This window comes from Carex rostrata, chromosome 12 (genome assembly GCF_964058835.1).
Source record: "Carex rostrata chromosome 12, lpCarRost1.2, whole genome shotgun sequence".
Lineage (NCBI taxonomy): Eukaryota > Viridiplantae > Streptophyta > Magnoliopsida > Poales > Cyperaceae > Carex > Carex rostrata.
The window spans coordinates 5,011,583-5,027,727 of NC_135929.1; the positions used below are offsets into that span (position 1 = coordinate 5,011,583).

Sequence of the window (16,145 nt, forward strand, 5' to 3'; positions counted from 1 at the left end):
CAAAAATCATGAGTGACATCCTTGTTATGTTATTCCATTAACCAAGTTCTCAAAATACTAAAACCATCCATCCAAGTCATCGAAGAAATTATCATGACGTTCTAATAGCAAGAATGAAGATCATTGTGGCTTGAAATTTTTTGATTAATTTTCATTCTCTTTTAGTTGCTCTGTTTCTGTTTTTTTTTCTTCTTTCTTCCTTCTTTTTATTGTTGTTGTCAAGCTTGCTTATCTCATTTTGTAACATACATTATCGTTTAAATAAATTTTTGAAAGCTAGAATTAGTAGAGACCAATTGATCGGGTGAGTGTGGTGCCTAACACCTTCCACATTCATAACTAAGACACGAACCTTGCTTATCCATGAGCATAAAAAAGATTAGATTGTGTATTTTCCGTTGTATTACGGGTGGCGACTCCGAATAAAATTTAAATCACATTTAAAAGGTTGAGTCGAGCGTTGGTTTCGTAGCACGGTAGCTACAGTATGCGTGGTGAAAGATGACAGAATAGGTCCAAACTTTATCTCGAGTTTGCACTGTTATAATGTTATATACTGGCTCGTGCGGACCTGACTGGTATGGCACTATAGTAGTTTTCTAGGTTAGGGCTCTCAGCTCTAATTTCTAAGGTACAACAAAACTACAAATAAAATTAGAATTCTGAGATGAATTACTTAACAGATGAAGTTACACTCAACAGACACTGACAAAAAAAAGTTTCCAGAAACTGTATCGCCACTATATCAGGCTTTTTCTTGATTAATCAAGGTATTTAATTCTGAACTTTTTTCAGACGTGCAAATCACTATACCACTTGAAGCATAGAAAATTTTGATATTTTGATTCCAGGAACACCTTTTAAACAAACTTATATATCTCTTTCTTGACTGATTCTTTTCCCCAGCTTAAGTTCATTATAAATTAGGCAGGAACACGATGCCAACCCAAAATGTGCACTGAGAATAGTTGAAATGCAGATTTGGAGACAACAAGTTGAAATGCTGCAAACCCAAATCCATTCTGATCCACCAGAGAGGCTTCTGGTTTCACCTGATGTGTGTAATGCCTTCAACCCCGACCGAGCAGATCAACGGCTGAGATTAAGAGTCTTTGAGGATGTTAGGCAACAAGGGAAATGGTAATTAGGACTCTGTGTAGTGTTTACATCTATTACCTTTTGGAAGAGACTTTCAAGTGTATTTCTAATGGGTTTTGCTCTCTGGACAAAAGTAACTGGTTAAAAATTAAAAATTGTAGTTGGCATTCACATTAGTTTTTCTGGTGGGTTGCTACACCAGGTTAATTAAGGTTTAGTGGAAACTCATTTGTCAAAAACTTTAAGAGATAAAGGTATTACTAATTTGAATTACGTTGTTAAAACTTTAAATATGTTTCCTGATGGAAAGATGGTTTTGATTCTCAAGTTAATTTTTATTGGTCTTGCACATTTATTTGGTATGAATATTAATTTAGATAATTGGCCTCAACTTAATAATCAAGAATTACAATTGTTCTTGCGTATAATTTGTTTTCAGATTCGGTAAGCTACCGATTATATATTGGGATGCCTTTACCTTGGAAGCAACGTAAAAATCTGATATGCTTTCAATTTGTAAAGCACCAGAATTTATTTTTCAAAAAGTTGACAGATAAGGAGATTGTTTATTTTGTGAGGGACGATATTAAAAAGAAAAAAAATCCTTCGGCTGATTAAAAATTGCATGAAGAAAAGGGTTACGGAGGAATGGACGTGATTAATGATTAAACAGTCTCATTAATCTTGCAGGCATAAACTTAGCTTACCTTCATAAACGGTGGTTTAAATCTAGAGAGACTCAATGTGAAATTTATGGAAAAGATTGATTCTTTCCTTCGTATTATAAGAACAAAGGCTCTCCGGCTACTCCCATATAGGTACAATATAGTAAATATAAAAGATTCGGCGGATGATAACACAAAATCGTTTTATTAACACAGCATCTTTAATTTTTTTTTTTTTTTTAAAAAAAAAGTGAAGATCAAGCTTTCAAATTTTATACCATTATTATCATAGCAAAGAATTTTTTTTCTATCTGTATTTTGGACCCATGACCCTCTACATGGAGACCTTTAGCATTTACCACTATATTAAATGCCAGTTCTTGTATTTAAAAAAATATATATATGAAAAAATTTAAACCTATCTTTTCAACAGCTATATATTTTCATAATGTAATAAATATTATGATAGTTTATGTTACTAGATATTCTTCGTTTTTTTTTATCTCTGCATTGAATACATATGGAAAATTTGGACCAATTGGACATCACGAGAAACAGATGACCGATGTATCTTTTATTGGATTTTTTTTCAAATAGAATCAGTTTTAATTGTTTTAATAGAACAAGTACCATTGAAGTGATTTTTATAAAAAATAATTCCACCGATCCGGAGAATTTAAATTTTGTTCTAAAAATTCTGCATTGGTAATTTATACTTATTCATCCCTCCACCGATCTCTACAGTGGAGCTGTTTTTTTTTTATAAAAATCACCTTAATAGTGCTTATTCTATTAAAACAATTAAAATTAACTCTATTTAAAAAAAATCATTTTATTGTAGCATTAGGGTATACTATAATTTTAGTTTTTTAAACACAAATTGATTGTCATAACTATTAATGATAACTTGTATTTAGTAGTTTTTTTCATGATCAATTCACATTTAATTTATAAAGAAATCTTCTCGTTTTCTTTTGTGATTTTTGTGAAAATAAAGATAAAATGTTAATTGTCAAAATAATTTAAATACACAGTATGAAATACACAGTATAAAATATGTGGAGCTCAATAAAATAAATTGATGTATACAATATTGTTAGATTTCATAATATAATAAAAACGAATAATTATATGAAACCCCCCACTCCCATTCCCTCATTTTCCCCGCACTCTCTATCTTCCTTAAGTGTCATATATCTCCCCATTAATTTCGCTAAAAGTTTCCTTTTATCCCCGCATTAAATTAAACTGTCATTTAATACCAATTCCCGCATTAATTATGTCTTCCTCTAATAACAATTCCCGCATTAATTATTCCTTTAAAAACAATCTCCGCATTAATTATACTGTTATTTAATAACAATTCCCGTTAATCAATGCTTATCTGTTAATTGATGTTCAAAAAAATATTTATCATTATTTCTGAGAAGTATTTACCCTTATAACATAGAGTATTTATCCATGTAACATAGAGTATTTATCATTATGTCTGAGGGTATTTATCATTGATGTTTTACTGTGCAATTATGTCTGAGAAATATTTATCTATATAATACAAAGTATTTATCCATGTAACATAAAGTATTTATCATTGATGTTTTACTGAAAGTTGCAAGTATGCCTGAGAAGTATTTATCCATGTAACATAAAGTATTTATCCATATAATGTAAAGTATTTACCCATGTAACATAAAATATTTATCATTATGTCTCAGAGTATTTATTATTGGGTGAGGGGATTGTTTATTTAATGGTCTCCAGTTGTGTGGGGACGATTCAAAAAAAAAAAGAAATTTTGTGCGAGGACAGTTAATGGATTGATTTTTTTTTTCATAAATAGAGATCATTGCATAGGGTTTAATACCTGACAAATTCAAGTTAAATACTTTGATGTTTCAAGTTAAATACTAACAGTTTTTTAAACGTTCATTAATGATTAAGCGGTCCCCCCATGTTTAATGGTCCCTAGTTGTGCAAGGAGGATTCAAAAAAAAAGAAAATTTTGTGCGAGGACAATTAATGGATTGATTTATTCTTTTATAAATAGAGATCATTGCAGAGGGTTTAATACCTGACAAATTCAAGGTAAATACTTTGATTCTTCAAGTTAAATGCCCGCAGTTTTTTAAACGCTCATTAATGATTGAGCGGTCTCCCCATGTTTTTTTTGGCAGTATCTGCGGAGATAAATGCGAGGTGGAGACTGCGGGAATTGTTATCAACGTCCAATAAAAAATTTCCCTCTTGTGTTCTCTTTTTTTTAAAAGAATCTTAAAAATATAACAAAATACAAATAACGAATATGACATAATATTTACTTATTTTATAAATCTAACTTTTAAGGAAAGAAATTTATACATAATCCATGAGAGAGAAACATATTTTGAAAAGAGGACTTTATGCCCCACGGTCCATAAAAATTCCTATAATAATATATACGAGATTAGTTTTAAAAAAAAAAAATAACGAAGAGCAAAATTATTTGTGTGTGTGTAAATTTTTTAGATAATGTTGTGTTAATAAAAAGATAACATCACCTCATAATTTGACAAAAATAACTGATTGGTAACGTAACAATAAATGCTTTTCCCAATCGTTATAAATACTGCTGTGATCGTTATAAATACTGTCCCGATCTGTCTGTAAGCATTGTTTGAGTTATGTTTCCATACGCAGGTGATAAAAAATAAAAATAAATGTGCTGTTTTGTTTTACGGTGTTCTGACTGTGGAACTGGTTTAATGTTTTTTTTTTTCAATTGAGTTTGTTATACGAATGGCAGGGATTGTTTTGATTACTTTTTTTTTTTTTTGAGGAACAGGCGTAAAAAAGCCCATTACTGTGTAGAACTAATAATTTCTAATGTTTTATCTACCTCAATCAAAAACCAAAAATTAAACCCCTATAAAAAAAAACCCTCTGCTATTTCTCTGCTATTTTTTATGTTCGGTGACTTTGTCGATGTAAAATTATAGCTTGTTTTTTGTGAATTAAACAGATGGCATGCCGTGCTATTTTTTACAAGATGAAAAATTACACAACATGAATCATGTCCTTATTTTTACTACCCTGGTATAGATAATACAAGTACATGACATTTTGAATATAAAATATGATAAGAGGACTCAAATACATTTTTGCCTCCACTATGTTTTTATTTCTTAATTATCCAATAATATTTTTTTTTCTAAAACTTATATGTAAAAAATAAAACATTTCGATATTATATACATTATTTTATCTGCATGTATAAAAAAATATCTCCTTTTATTTTGATTTTATATGAATCATTAAGTTGAAAAATAAACGTTCATAAATTATCTATGTATTCTTGTGAGATTTTGATACAAATCAAAACAAAATCGAAATATCATAGTCTTTTATGTGTGTATGGAGAAAATAATATAGTTTATATCTAACAGTTTTATTTTAATATTTAAGTTTTGAAGTTTAATTTATTTTAGTTATGAAAATAGAGGTATACTAGAGGCACAAAAAATGAAAGAATTTGAACCTCTTGATATGATAATATGGATCATAAACTATTTTACTTATTTGCATTTATAAAAATAGTGTTGAGTATCATCAAAAAATTTAGTAATTGTTTCTTAATTTATTTTTAAACATTCTATTCTTAAAATTCTAAAAATAGAAGCATAAAAAATAAAAATATTTGAACCCTTCTTGTATGATAATATGGATCAAAAACTATTTTACATATTTGCTTTTCTACAATTGATTTGCATTCACAAAAATAGTGCTGAGCATCACATATAAAAAAATAGTATTCTTAAATTATTTTTAAACATTATATTCTTAAAATACACATTAATTTTATTCGCCTGAGAACAATTCAATATTTCAAGAGAATACTATTTATATTTCCAATTTTACATCATTATATAATATATTTTGTATTGCTGTCTAGACTTACGAAATCTATTTCCATTCAAATGATCTGTCTAACGATGGAGTCGGATTGGAACCGGTGAGCACATAGTTACTAAGCGGCAATGTCCATGGCGATTTTCACCTCTTCTAAATCTCTCTATTTGAAACCAAACGTTATTTCACCGCTTAATATGTAACCTTTACCGTCTCCACTGCATTTGCATCTCCGCCTCCACTTCTGCTAATTCGTCCCGTGTCTCATCAAAACTGGAGCTCTCTTCCTTTTGTCCATGTGATTGTCTCTCCCATTTTTATTCTCTTCCACTATGTCATTGTTGGTGGTCTTTGCTTTCATTTCTATTGATTTCTCATCCCTTTGCAGTCACACCTCTCGCTAGCGGTTAATTTAGTCAGAATTTGAGTCAGAGATAGAGAGAAATTGAATTTGGATTTTACCCCTGATGCTGATTTGCATTCTCTGAACAAATTGAGTTTGGATTCTTTTTTTTTTCTAAATGGGTTTCAGATTCAAATCGCCTCTGTAATTATTTTCATGCTTTTACCATAGTTGTTTTCTTTATTTTTTTTCAAATCATACTTTTACTTCTCTGGAATTGTTTTTTCTTTTCCTTCAATGAATCACACTTGATGAGATTTTTTTTTTAGAATCGTGCTATGCACTCAACATGTACATATTATTTTTTTCTTCTAAATAGATTGTTGTAGAGTTCGACTGCGAAAATAAGAATATGCATGTTATAAAATAGAAGCAAGCATACCTTATTATTCTATACAAAAGTAATTAATTTTCACCTCTTCTAGATCTCTCTATTTGAAACCAAACGCCATCTCACCGCCTCCACTGCATTTGCATCTCTGCCTCCACTTCTACTAATTTGTCCCGTGTCTCATCAAAATCGGAGCTCTCTTCCTTTTCCATGTGATTGCATCTCCCATTTTTATTCTCTTCCACCATACCACTGTTGGTGGTCTTTGCTTTCATTTCTATTGATCTCTCATCCCTTTGCGGTTACACCTAGTGGTTAATTTAGCCAAAATTTGAGTCAGAAATAGAGAGAAATTGAATTTGGATTTTACCCCTCATGCTGAATTTGCAATCTCTGAATAAATTGGGTTTGGATTCATTTTTTTTTTTTTCTAAATGGGTTTCATGTTCAAATCGCCTCTATAATCATTTTCATGCTTTTACCAGAGTTGCTTTCTTTATTATTTTTTTTTCAAATCATACTTTTACTTCTCTGAAATTGATCTCATTTTGTTTTTCTTTTCTTTCGATGAATCACACTTGATAAGATTTTTTTTTTTAGAAACGTGCTAGCGCACAACATGTTCATATTCTTTTTTCTTCTAAATGAATTGTTGTAGAGTTCGATTGCGGAAATAAAAATATGCATGTTATAAAATAGAGGTAAGCAGACCTTATTAATCTATATAAGAGTAATTAATTTTCAATTTTGTAGGAGTAGACAGTTGTCTAATCTTATAGAGCTGTCTCTACCACTGTCTTTTATTCTCATCGATCTAGCTCATCGGTGGTGGTTTTTTTTCATTGCTGCACACTAGGTGTTCGATAATTTGTCTTTACTGACAAATCCACGACTGCTGCCTTAGTATGGTGCACGGATGATGGCGCTTACAAAATCAATCTTGTCAACAAATAACGTAATTACCAACGCTGAATCAAGCTCCCTACCGCTTGGTTTTACTGCTTGCATGTACATATTTTTCCTTCTTTTCAACACAGCCATCCCTCTCTAAAAAAATAGTAAAAAATTTCTAAAAATTTAAAATTTGGTTTGCAAGTACATATTTATATGGATATCATATTGAACGGTTCGAATTGACTGTTACAATTTTGAAAAATCAAATATTAAATTGTTGAACGAAGACCCTCTAATAAAATTAAGGGATCTAATGACAATATCCAAAGCACATTTAAATTCCTCGAATCATCCAAAGATGCTTTCGTGCCAACCACACCACGCATAGTCGAAGCAGACCCGTACCCTTTAGACGATAGAGATCACCGTACGATGGAGATCCAACGCTCCAAAAAAAGGCACCGAACGACTCTCGTCGTGTTTCTCTACAAGTCGTTTGATCCAAATCCAACGGTCATCAGTTCATGCTCCCAAAACTAAACCCTAAGTTTCCCTCATTTCCCATTCCACGATTCACAACTTCACCAGCTGCTCTTGGTGCACATTCTCATAAAAGTCAACTCATACAGATTGAATTATTGACCCCATTGTCGGCTTGATTACATTTCCTGTTAAATATTACACCGGATTCAGACAGACCTATCTTGCGCCGTAGATATTTGAGGGCTATTTTTAGTCTGGCTAAAACCCACTTATATTATCCAGCCACATCTAAAGCCTCACACTTCTTTCTTTCTATTCTCTCTGTATTTCTCTTAGGCGCCGCCGCCGGGAGATACTTCCTTTCTCGCGCCGATCTAGGCCTCTACGATCATCTTCTTTTATCTAGGTAATTGTTTTCGTGTTAATTTATTTTTCTCTGTATACTTCTCTGGGCGGGGATTGGTCAAACCCTGAGTCTGAGCTGATCTAGCTTGAGAAGACTTGATTGGTCGTAGTTTTAGTTTCTTTCTAGTTATCTATTAGCTGTTGTTGCTTGAAATTAATTGTAAAGGGGGTCGAAAAACTAATATATAGGATAATTAAAAAAGTTCCGGAGTGTCGTTTTTTTTCTCTTTGTAATTTAGTATGATAATGTTATCGGTAAACTTTAGGTTACAGATCTCAAGATCTTCGTCAGATCTAAGATCTGCTTTATATTAAATATTTTCTTCAATCCAAACTGGAAATAATTGAAAATTAAATAGAGGTTCCTCCTCACAGCCCGTAGATAGAATCTGTTAAGAGTTGCCTTTCTGCAGCATCTTATTGTTTTGTTAACCTTTATATGTTCTAATAAACAGGATTGTATTTGAGATTTTTGTGAGCCAAAAGTTCAGTCAAGATGGTGAAGTTCACAGCAGATGAGCTCCGCCGTATTATGGACATGAAGCATAACATCAGAAACATGTCTGTCATTGCTCATGTCGATCACGGTATGATGCCTTTTCATATTGTTTCAATTTTATCTTTAAGTTTTGATGCCCAAGTTACTTATCCTGTGTGATCTTATTGTTCAAGTTTATTGTAGAATTGTGCTTACAGAGATTCTTATTATAGAATCATAGCTAGATTCTCGTATCTGTTTGTTTTTCCTGCAAAGATATCTTTATACTTAAAAATTAAAGTTTTATGTTCAACTTATTTGCACATCATTTCTATTAAATAGTGTAAATACATTATGTGAATAGCAAAAAGGCAGGACATTGCTGTTAGTTCATTTTTAGCTTTATATTTACAAGTGTGGCATGGTATCTTGTGGAATGGCTAATATCCACGCTGTCTCTGTTCCAAATGCATAGTACCTTTAACCTAACTTAGTTCTATTACCTTTGTTGTTAGCTAGATCCACAGGTGTAACCAGAAAATTGACATTGGGTGTTTGGCTGAATAAATAGGCGTGTTCTGTAATTTCTTTTTGTAATTTATATAAGTGATGTTGCACATGTTTATTTTATAGCATTAATGTTGATTTTAGTTTCACTGATATGCTCCTTTTTTGTAGCAATCAAGTCTAACATGTAATTTTGCTGTACTGTGAACAGGAAAATCAACTCTTACTGACTCACTTGTGGCTGCTGCTGGTATTATTGCCCAGGAGACTGCCGGTGATGTCCGTATGACTGATACTCGCGCTGATGAGGCTGAGCGTGGTATCACCATCAAATCCACCGGTATCTCGCTCTACTATGAGATGACTGACGAATCTCTCAAGAACTACAAGGGAGATCGTGTCGGCAACGAGTACCTCATCAACCTCATCGACTCCCCCGGGCACGTTGACTTCTCCTCTGAAGTCACTGCCGCATTGCGTATCACTGATGGTGCCCTTGTTGTCGTTGACTGTATTGAGGGCGTCTGTGTCCAGACTGAGACTGTGCTTCGTCAGGCCCTTGGTGAGAGGATCAGGCCTGTCTTGACTGTCAACAAGATGGACCGTTGCTTCCTTGAGCTCCAGGTTGAGGGAGAGGAGGCGTACCAGACCTTCTCTCGTGTGATCGAGAACGCCAATGTTATCATGGCCACCTATGAGGACCCGCTTTTGGGTGATGTGCAAGTGTACCCTGAGAAAGGTACAGTTGCCTTCTCTGCTGGTCTTCACGGCTGGGCCTTCACACTCACAAACTTTGCCAAGATGTATGCTGCCAAGTTTGGTGTTGTTGAGAGTAAGATGATGGAGAGGCTCTGGGGTGAGAACTACTTTGACCCTGCTACCAAAAAGTGGACCACCAAGAACTCTGGGTCCCCCACTTGCAAGCGTGGGTTTGTGCAATTCTGCTATGAGCCAATCAAGCAGATCATTGCCACTTGTATGGCTGACCAGAAAGAGAAGCTGTGGCCTATGCTTCAAAAGCTTGGTGTGAGCATGAAGTCTGATGAGAAGGAGCTTGTTGGCAAAGCCTTGATGAAGCGTGTCATGCAAAATTGGCTTCCTGCCAGCACTGCTCTACTGGAGATGATGATATTCCACCTCCCCTCCCCACACACAGCCCAGAGGTATCGTGTGGAGAACTTGTATGAGGGCCCGCTGGATGATCAATATGCTAATGCCATCAGGAACTGTGATCCCGAGGGCCCTCTCATGCTCTATGTGTCAAAAATGATTCCTGCATCTGACAAGGGCCGTTTCTTTGCTTTCGGCCGTGTGTTCGCTGGCAAAGTCTCAACTGGCATGAAGGTCAGAATCATGGGTCCCAACTATGTACCTGGCCAGAAGAAAGATCTTTATGTGAAGAGTGTCCAGCGAACTGTTATCTGGATGGGTAAGAAACAGGAGTCAGTTGAGGATGTTCCATGTGGTAACACTGTGGCCTTGGTTGGTCTGGATCAGTTTATCACCAAGAATGCTACTCTGACTAACGAGAAGGAGGTTGATGCCTGCCCGATCCGTGCCATGAAGTTCTCTGTGTCCCCTGTTGTGCGTGTTGCTGTCCAATGCAAAACCGCATCCGACTTGCCCAAGCTGGTCGAAGGGCTGAAGCGTCTTGCCAAGTCAGACCCTATGGTTCTCTGTTCTATTGAAGAATCTGGCGAGCACATTATTGCTGGTGCTGGTGAGCTTCATCTTGAGATCTGCCTCAAGGATCTCCAAGATGATTTCATGGGTGGTGCTGAGATTGTCGTCTCCCCACCTGTTGTCTCCTTCCGTGAGACTGTCCTTGAGAAGTCATGCCGCACTGTCATGAGCAAGTCCCCGAACAAGCACAACCGTCTCTACATGGAGGCCCGCCCCATGGAGGAAGGTCTTGCTGAGGCCATTGATGATGGCCGCATCGGCCCACGTGATGACCCAAAGGTGCGCTCCAAGATTCTTGCTGAGGAGTTTGGATGGGATAAGGATCTTGCCAAGAAGATCTGGTGTTTTGGACCCGAGACAACTGGCCCGAACATGGTTGTTGATATGTGTAAGGGAGTCCAGTACTTGAATGAAATCAAGGATTCTGTTGTGGCTGGTTTCCAGTGGGCCTCCAAAGAAGGTGCCTTGGCTGAAGAGAACATGCGTGGTATCTGCTTTGAGGTATGTGATGTGGTGCTCCATGCTGATGCCATCCATCGGGGTGGTGGCCAGGTCATCCCAACTGCTAGGCGTGTCATCTATGCATCTCAAATCACAGCCAAACCCAGGCTGCTCGAGCCTGTTTACTTGGTCGAGATCCAGGCCCCTGAGGGTGCCCTTGGTGGTATCTATGGTGTGCTGAATCAGAAGAGAGGTCATGTGTTTGAGGAAATGCAGAGGCCTGGTACCCCTCTGTACAACATCAAGGCCTATCTGCCGGTTATTGAATCCTTTGGTTTCTCTGGCACATTGCGTGCTGCCACCTCTGGCCAGGCCTTCCCCCAGTGTGTGTTCGATCACTGGGATATGATGATGTCTGACCCACTTGAGGCTGGGTCCCAGGCTGCCACCCTCGTGCATGATATTCGCAAGAGGAAGGGATTGAAGGAGCAGATGACCCCACTGTCAGACTTCGAAGACAAGCTCTAAATTTGGTATCTTACTGTGGTCTGCGCCTGGGTGCGCATAGTTTTGTTTCTTGTTGTTTTGTTATTTTTGGTGTTTACCAGTTGGTTGTTGTGATGGGTATTGAGAACACTCTGTTGTTAAGTGTAGTAGTCTATCAGTGTCTTTTGGTTCATGGTGACATTTTGCTAAAGCATGTGAACGGTTTTATTTGTTAGTGTAGTGTTACATTTTGAATATTGACTGAGGATGTGTTTTTGGTCTTAATTACAATAATTGCTTCCGATAATGGTTTGGTGCCTATATCTTTTCTGAGTTATCTTTCTGGTGGGTTAAGTTTCTAGTTAGAATAATCGCTGCAAACTTTTTTTTTTGTTGTTCCTTGTGTTTAAATTGCTGACAAGTCGATGTGTTATTTTTGGAGCTTGAAATGCTAATAATTTGGTTTAACACCGGGCTGATATTTGGGAATATTTTACATCTTTGTTGGATAAATCTATGCAAATTATTACGCTGGATTCCAATATTCAGCGTTTTTTTTATATTTTTTTTATTGAAATAATCATTGCTGTAGCTAACATGCTTTGTTGCATTTTTTTTTTTCGCAAGGCTTGGTTCATTTTTAGAACCCCAATTTCTAGAATGTGAAGCGCACACACCCTGCTTGCCCATTGCAAATTTTCTTCAATGAACAACTCCAGACGGCATAATTCCTTCCATTGTACTTAACAATGACCTGCTAATTTAAGTGTTCATTTTCCTAAGCCGAAGGTGTCTTATTTTGATGAGTAGTTCATGTATGCAGTCAGATTGGTATGCAACTATACATACATATCAGCAAGCTGATCAAATGCCAAAATGAGAATACGGCACAATATGAAACCAACAGGCTTATATATGAAATTAGTCATGTCGCATAAGAGTAACTAATTCAGTCTCAAATTTAAACAAACTTCATATCCGGGCCTGATGTGGTGTGGGGGCACATTAGGCTATTTGATTAACGGGCCAAGAGCCTATTTTAAACCACTTGCTCTGAAAGAGAAATACGGTAGGGAAAATGACATGAGTGCGCATAGATTATCTAGTTTTTTAATCAGTTTTTCCAATGGCCCCGTTTGTCAAATAATTGAAATAGAGGAAAAGTGAAGCAAAGTGGAATTTAGAACATGCTTCAATTTTTTACTATTTTAGTCGTGTTCGGTTGATGATGAAAGAGTGAAATAGTATAGGTAAATAAAAAAGAGTGAGTCTATGGTACTATGCATATCACGGGTTGGTCCGTGCTATGGCTCAATATTAGACTTTTCAAAATTTTAATGGTCGATCCGAACTGTTCATCTTGTTCTCCATATTAATATGTGTTTGGAGACCAAATTTTACATTTTTTGAAATTTTTTTACTATTTGTTTAGATATTTAGAAAATCACTTGATCTGAAAATTCTGGACCATCCAAAAACAGTGATTTTCAATAAATCTAAAAAAATAGTAAAATTTTTTTAAAAAATGTAAAATTTGGTCTCCAAACACATATTAATATGGAGAACAAGATAAACGGTTCGGATCGACCGTTAGGATTTTAAAAAGTTAAATATTGAGCCGTAGCACGGACCAAATCATAATATGCATAGTACTATAGACTCACTCAATAAAAAATGTTAATTCCTCTATTTCACTTTAAAGTTAAGTGGTCAAAACATATATTTATAATTACTTGTATAAATTTATTTCATAAAATTTTACTCTTGATATTGTGCTACATAAACTAAAAAATATTAATTTATTATCTAATTACCTATGAGTTCGGTTGGAAGCATAGAAGAAACATTTGGTTCTTGCCACCTCATATATTCTAGAAGCGCATATTAAATGGTGAGGAATAAATAAAACAAAGATGGGAGTTGTACATACTTGAAAGGCATCTCATTGACTCTAAATGCATTTAATGGCTAGTTTTCTTTGTTGAACTTTTTTAAGTTTTTTCCTTTTGTAATTATTTGGCATTTTCTTCAATGCACGTGCAACATGTATCAAATTCAAACTAGAAAGCGACACAGAAGAAGAGGATTAATCTTTGCAATTGACTATAGGGAACTCTAATGACAATCAATCAAATTAGATAGGGATGCCTGATGCGTACAGCAATTCTAAAAGATACCGAGTCTACAAAAGCCAAAATAGTGTGTACATTTTTTTTGTTATGGTCAGAAAATGTGTGCTGAAACGGTGGATGCATTTATAGTGTATAGAAATGTGTGCGCCGTTAGTTTGTCCCTTGCATTTGGAAGGTTCTTTGTTGATTTTTGTTTTGTGGGTTATCATTTTGTAGAAATAACTTTTCTCTGTAAGACTGTAATGTTACATGTATAGGTTTTGGAAGGTTCTATTTTGATTTTTTTTTTTGGAGATAAAAATTTAACGTTAAGTGTAAGTCGTCTAATTTGCGTTGAGGCGGATTTAATTTCATACTAATTTCAATTTTACAAAAAGAAGTACCTTTTAATTTTACACTTCAATTCAGAGTCATCCGAGAGACCTAAATTAGGATGGAGTTTAAATTTCTGATTTTATTATGATCCTATTTCAAATAGTTTATTATTTTCTTTATTGATACATCAGAAGTTGCTTATTTTATCTTATTGAAAAATTATTCGTGCACAATATAATTTTTTCTATCTGCACTTCAATAAATTTATATATTTTAATAAAATTGTTTATACTAGTAAAATAAAATATTTTTAATATCAAATAACACTATTTTTTTTGAGATATTGATATAAAAAAAAAAATATACAAGTATAGTTAGCACTTTTCTTTCTAGTTGTTTGCTATTGGTTAACAAACCTGTAAAGATCAATAAATATCAACGTGTGCATCGATGATACTGTTGGGAATCGTAAAGACCAAACAATTATATCTTATCTAGATATCAAATAATTACATCTCATCTAGAGATCAAACAATTACTTTTTAAAGAAGAAGAAACAGTTCCCACCTGAATTCTAAGAATCATCCTAAGTTGAAACCGACTCATAAAATATAAATCTTAAGGGCATAGCATAATACTTAATTCCATAATGTTTGTCATGGAATGTTCAATCTCTAGGAAGAGCAATATCCCTCTTTGTGTGCGCGAGACAAGACTCTAATAGAAAGAAGCCCCTTCTCGCCGCTTATATGTCGTATGGTCGTGGAATAGGTCTTCGAAGGTTTCAAGATTGTGCTCTTGAGAGACCCTTTGAATTTCATAATTGATCTCTCCTCTCTTTTCTATGGAAAATAATACAACATATATGTAGAATAATTGTTGTTCAGAATTGTGTTGTGAATGATGTGTTTTGTTGGGATTCAAATCAGCTGAAATCCCATATGTATGAACAGTAATCCTGAAATTCCTGGAATTTTGAATCCAACCGTTGAACTGTTTCGAAATGCGTGCACAAAAAATCAGTTGTTCCGAGATCCGTGCACAGAAAAAGTTGAACGGTTGGATTTGAAATTCTAGGAATTTCAGCGGTACTGTTCATACATTTGGATTTCAGCTGATTTGAATCCGTTTTGTTGCATGGAGATCAATTCATTTAAATAGGAAAACTCTAATTCTGACGCATTAGGTTTAGATGTCCAAATTTAGACATCCAGATTTAGACTTTTCATATTAAGTGGTTATTCTTAATTGCAAATCTCATAAGCAATCCGCTTATCCATCAATGAGTATGAACTTTACCTGTATTGTTCTACATATTTATAAACCACACTCTAATAAGTATATAAATTATCAAATATCTTTAATTTATATTAAATTACTTTAGTTACTACAATATACAATTCATAATTTTATTCACATATACACTCAACGTTGGATATATTATCCAACATGCACAAGTCATCCCTCAATTAAATCTTAGCAATTCAAGTTTGAATTGGTAAAATCAGTAGGATGATGTACAGTTTGAGAATATGCAGCATGTGTATTACACTTAATATATGTGAGTCACGTGAGGTGTATTTCTAAATTGTTCACTTTGTGTTCATTCTTGGACGTATTCAATTCATTTTTTTTCCTAACAGATATATTGTATTCTTAAATAGTTACGCAACTAACAGTAAAGATAAAATTAAAATTCAACATTAAGGCATGATTTTTTTGTTCTCAAGATCGCATGCCTATTAAATATGATGAGGTTTGATATATATTTTATCGTACCTCAAGTGGCTTAAAATTTTAATGCTCCGAAATTAATGGTCCTTGATGCATTGTTCGTATTATCGAACAATGTTTAAGTTGCATGAAATTTGATTATTAGATTATGTATAGGTCCAAAGATATATCTATAAATTTACCTTTTACTTTTTAAATTTTATTA

At 34.3% G+C, this 16,145-nt stretch overlaps 1 protein-coding gene across 1 annotated transcript; it reads left to right on the top strand.

The window, feature by feature from the left end:
• Positions 1–7,861: 7,861 nt before the first annotated feature.
• LOC144562845 (elongation factor 2) lies at positions 7,862–12,066 on the top strand. Its single transcript, XM_078312148.1, has 3 exons — positions 7,862–8,165; positions 8,620–8,751; positions 9,361–12,066. Exons 2-3 carry the CDS (start codon positions 8,661–8,663, stop codon positions 11,799–11,801), a joined length of 2,532 nt encoding a protein of 843 aa, XP_078168274.1. The 5' UTR covers positions 7,862–8,165; positions 8,620–8,660; the 3' UTR covers positions 11,802–12,066.
• The last annotated feature ends 4,079 nt before the right edge of the window (positions 12,067–16,145 follow it).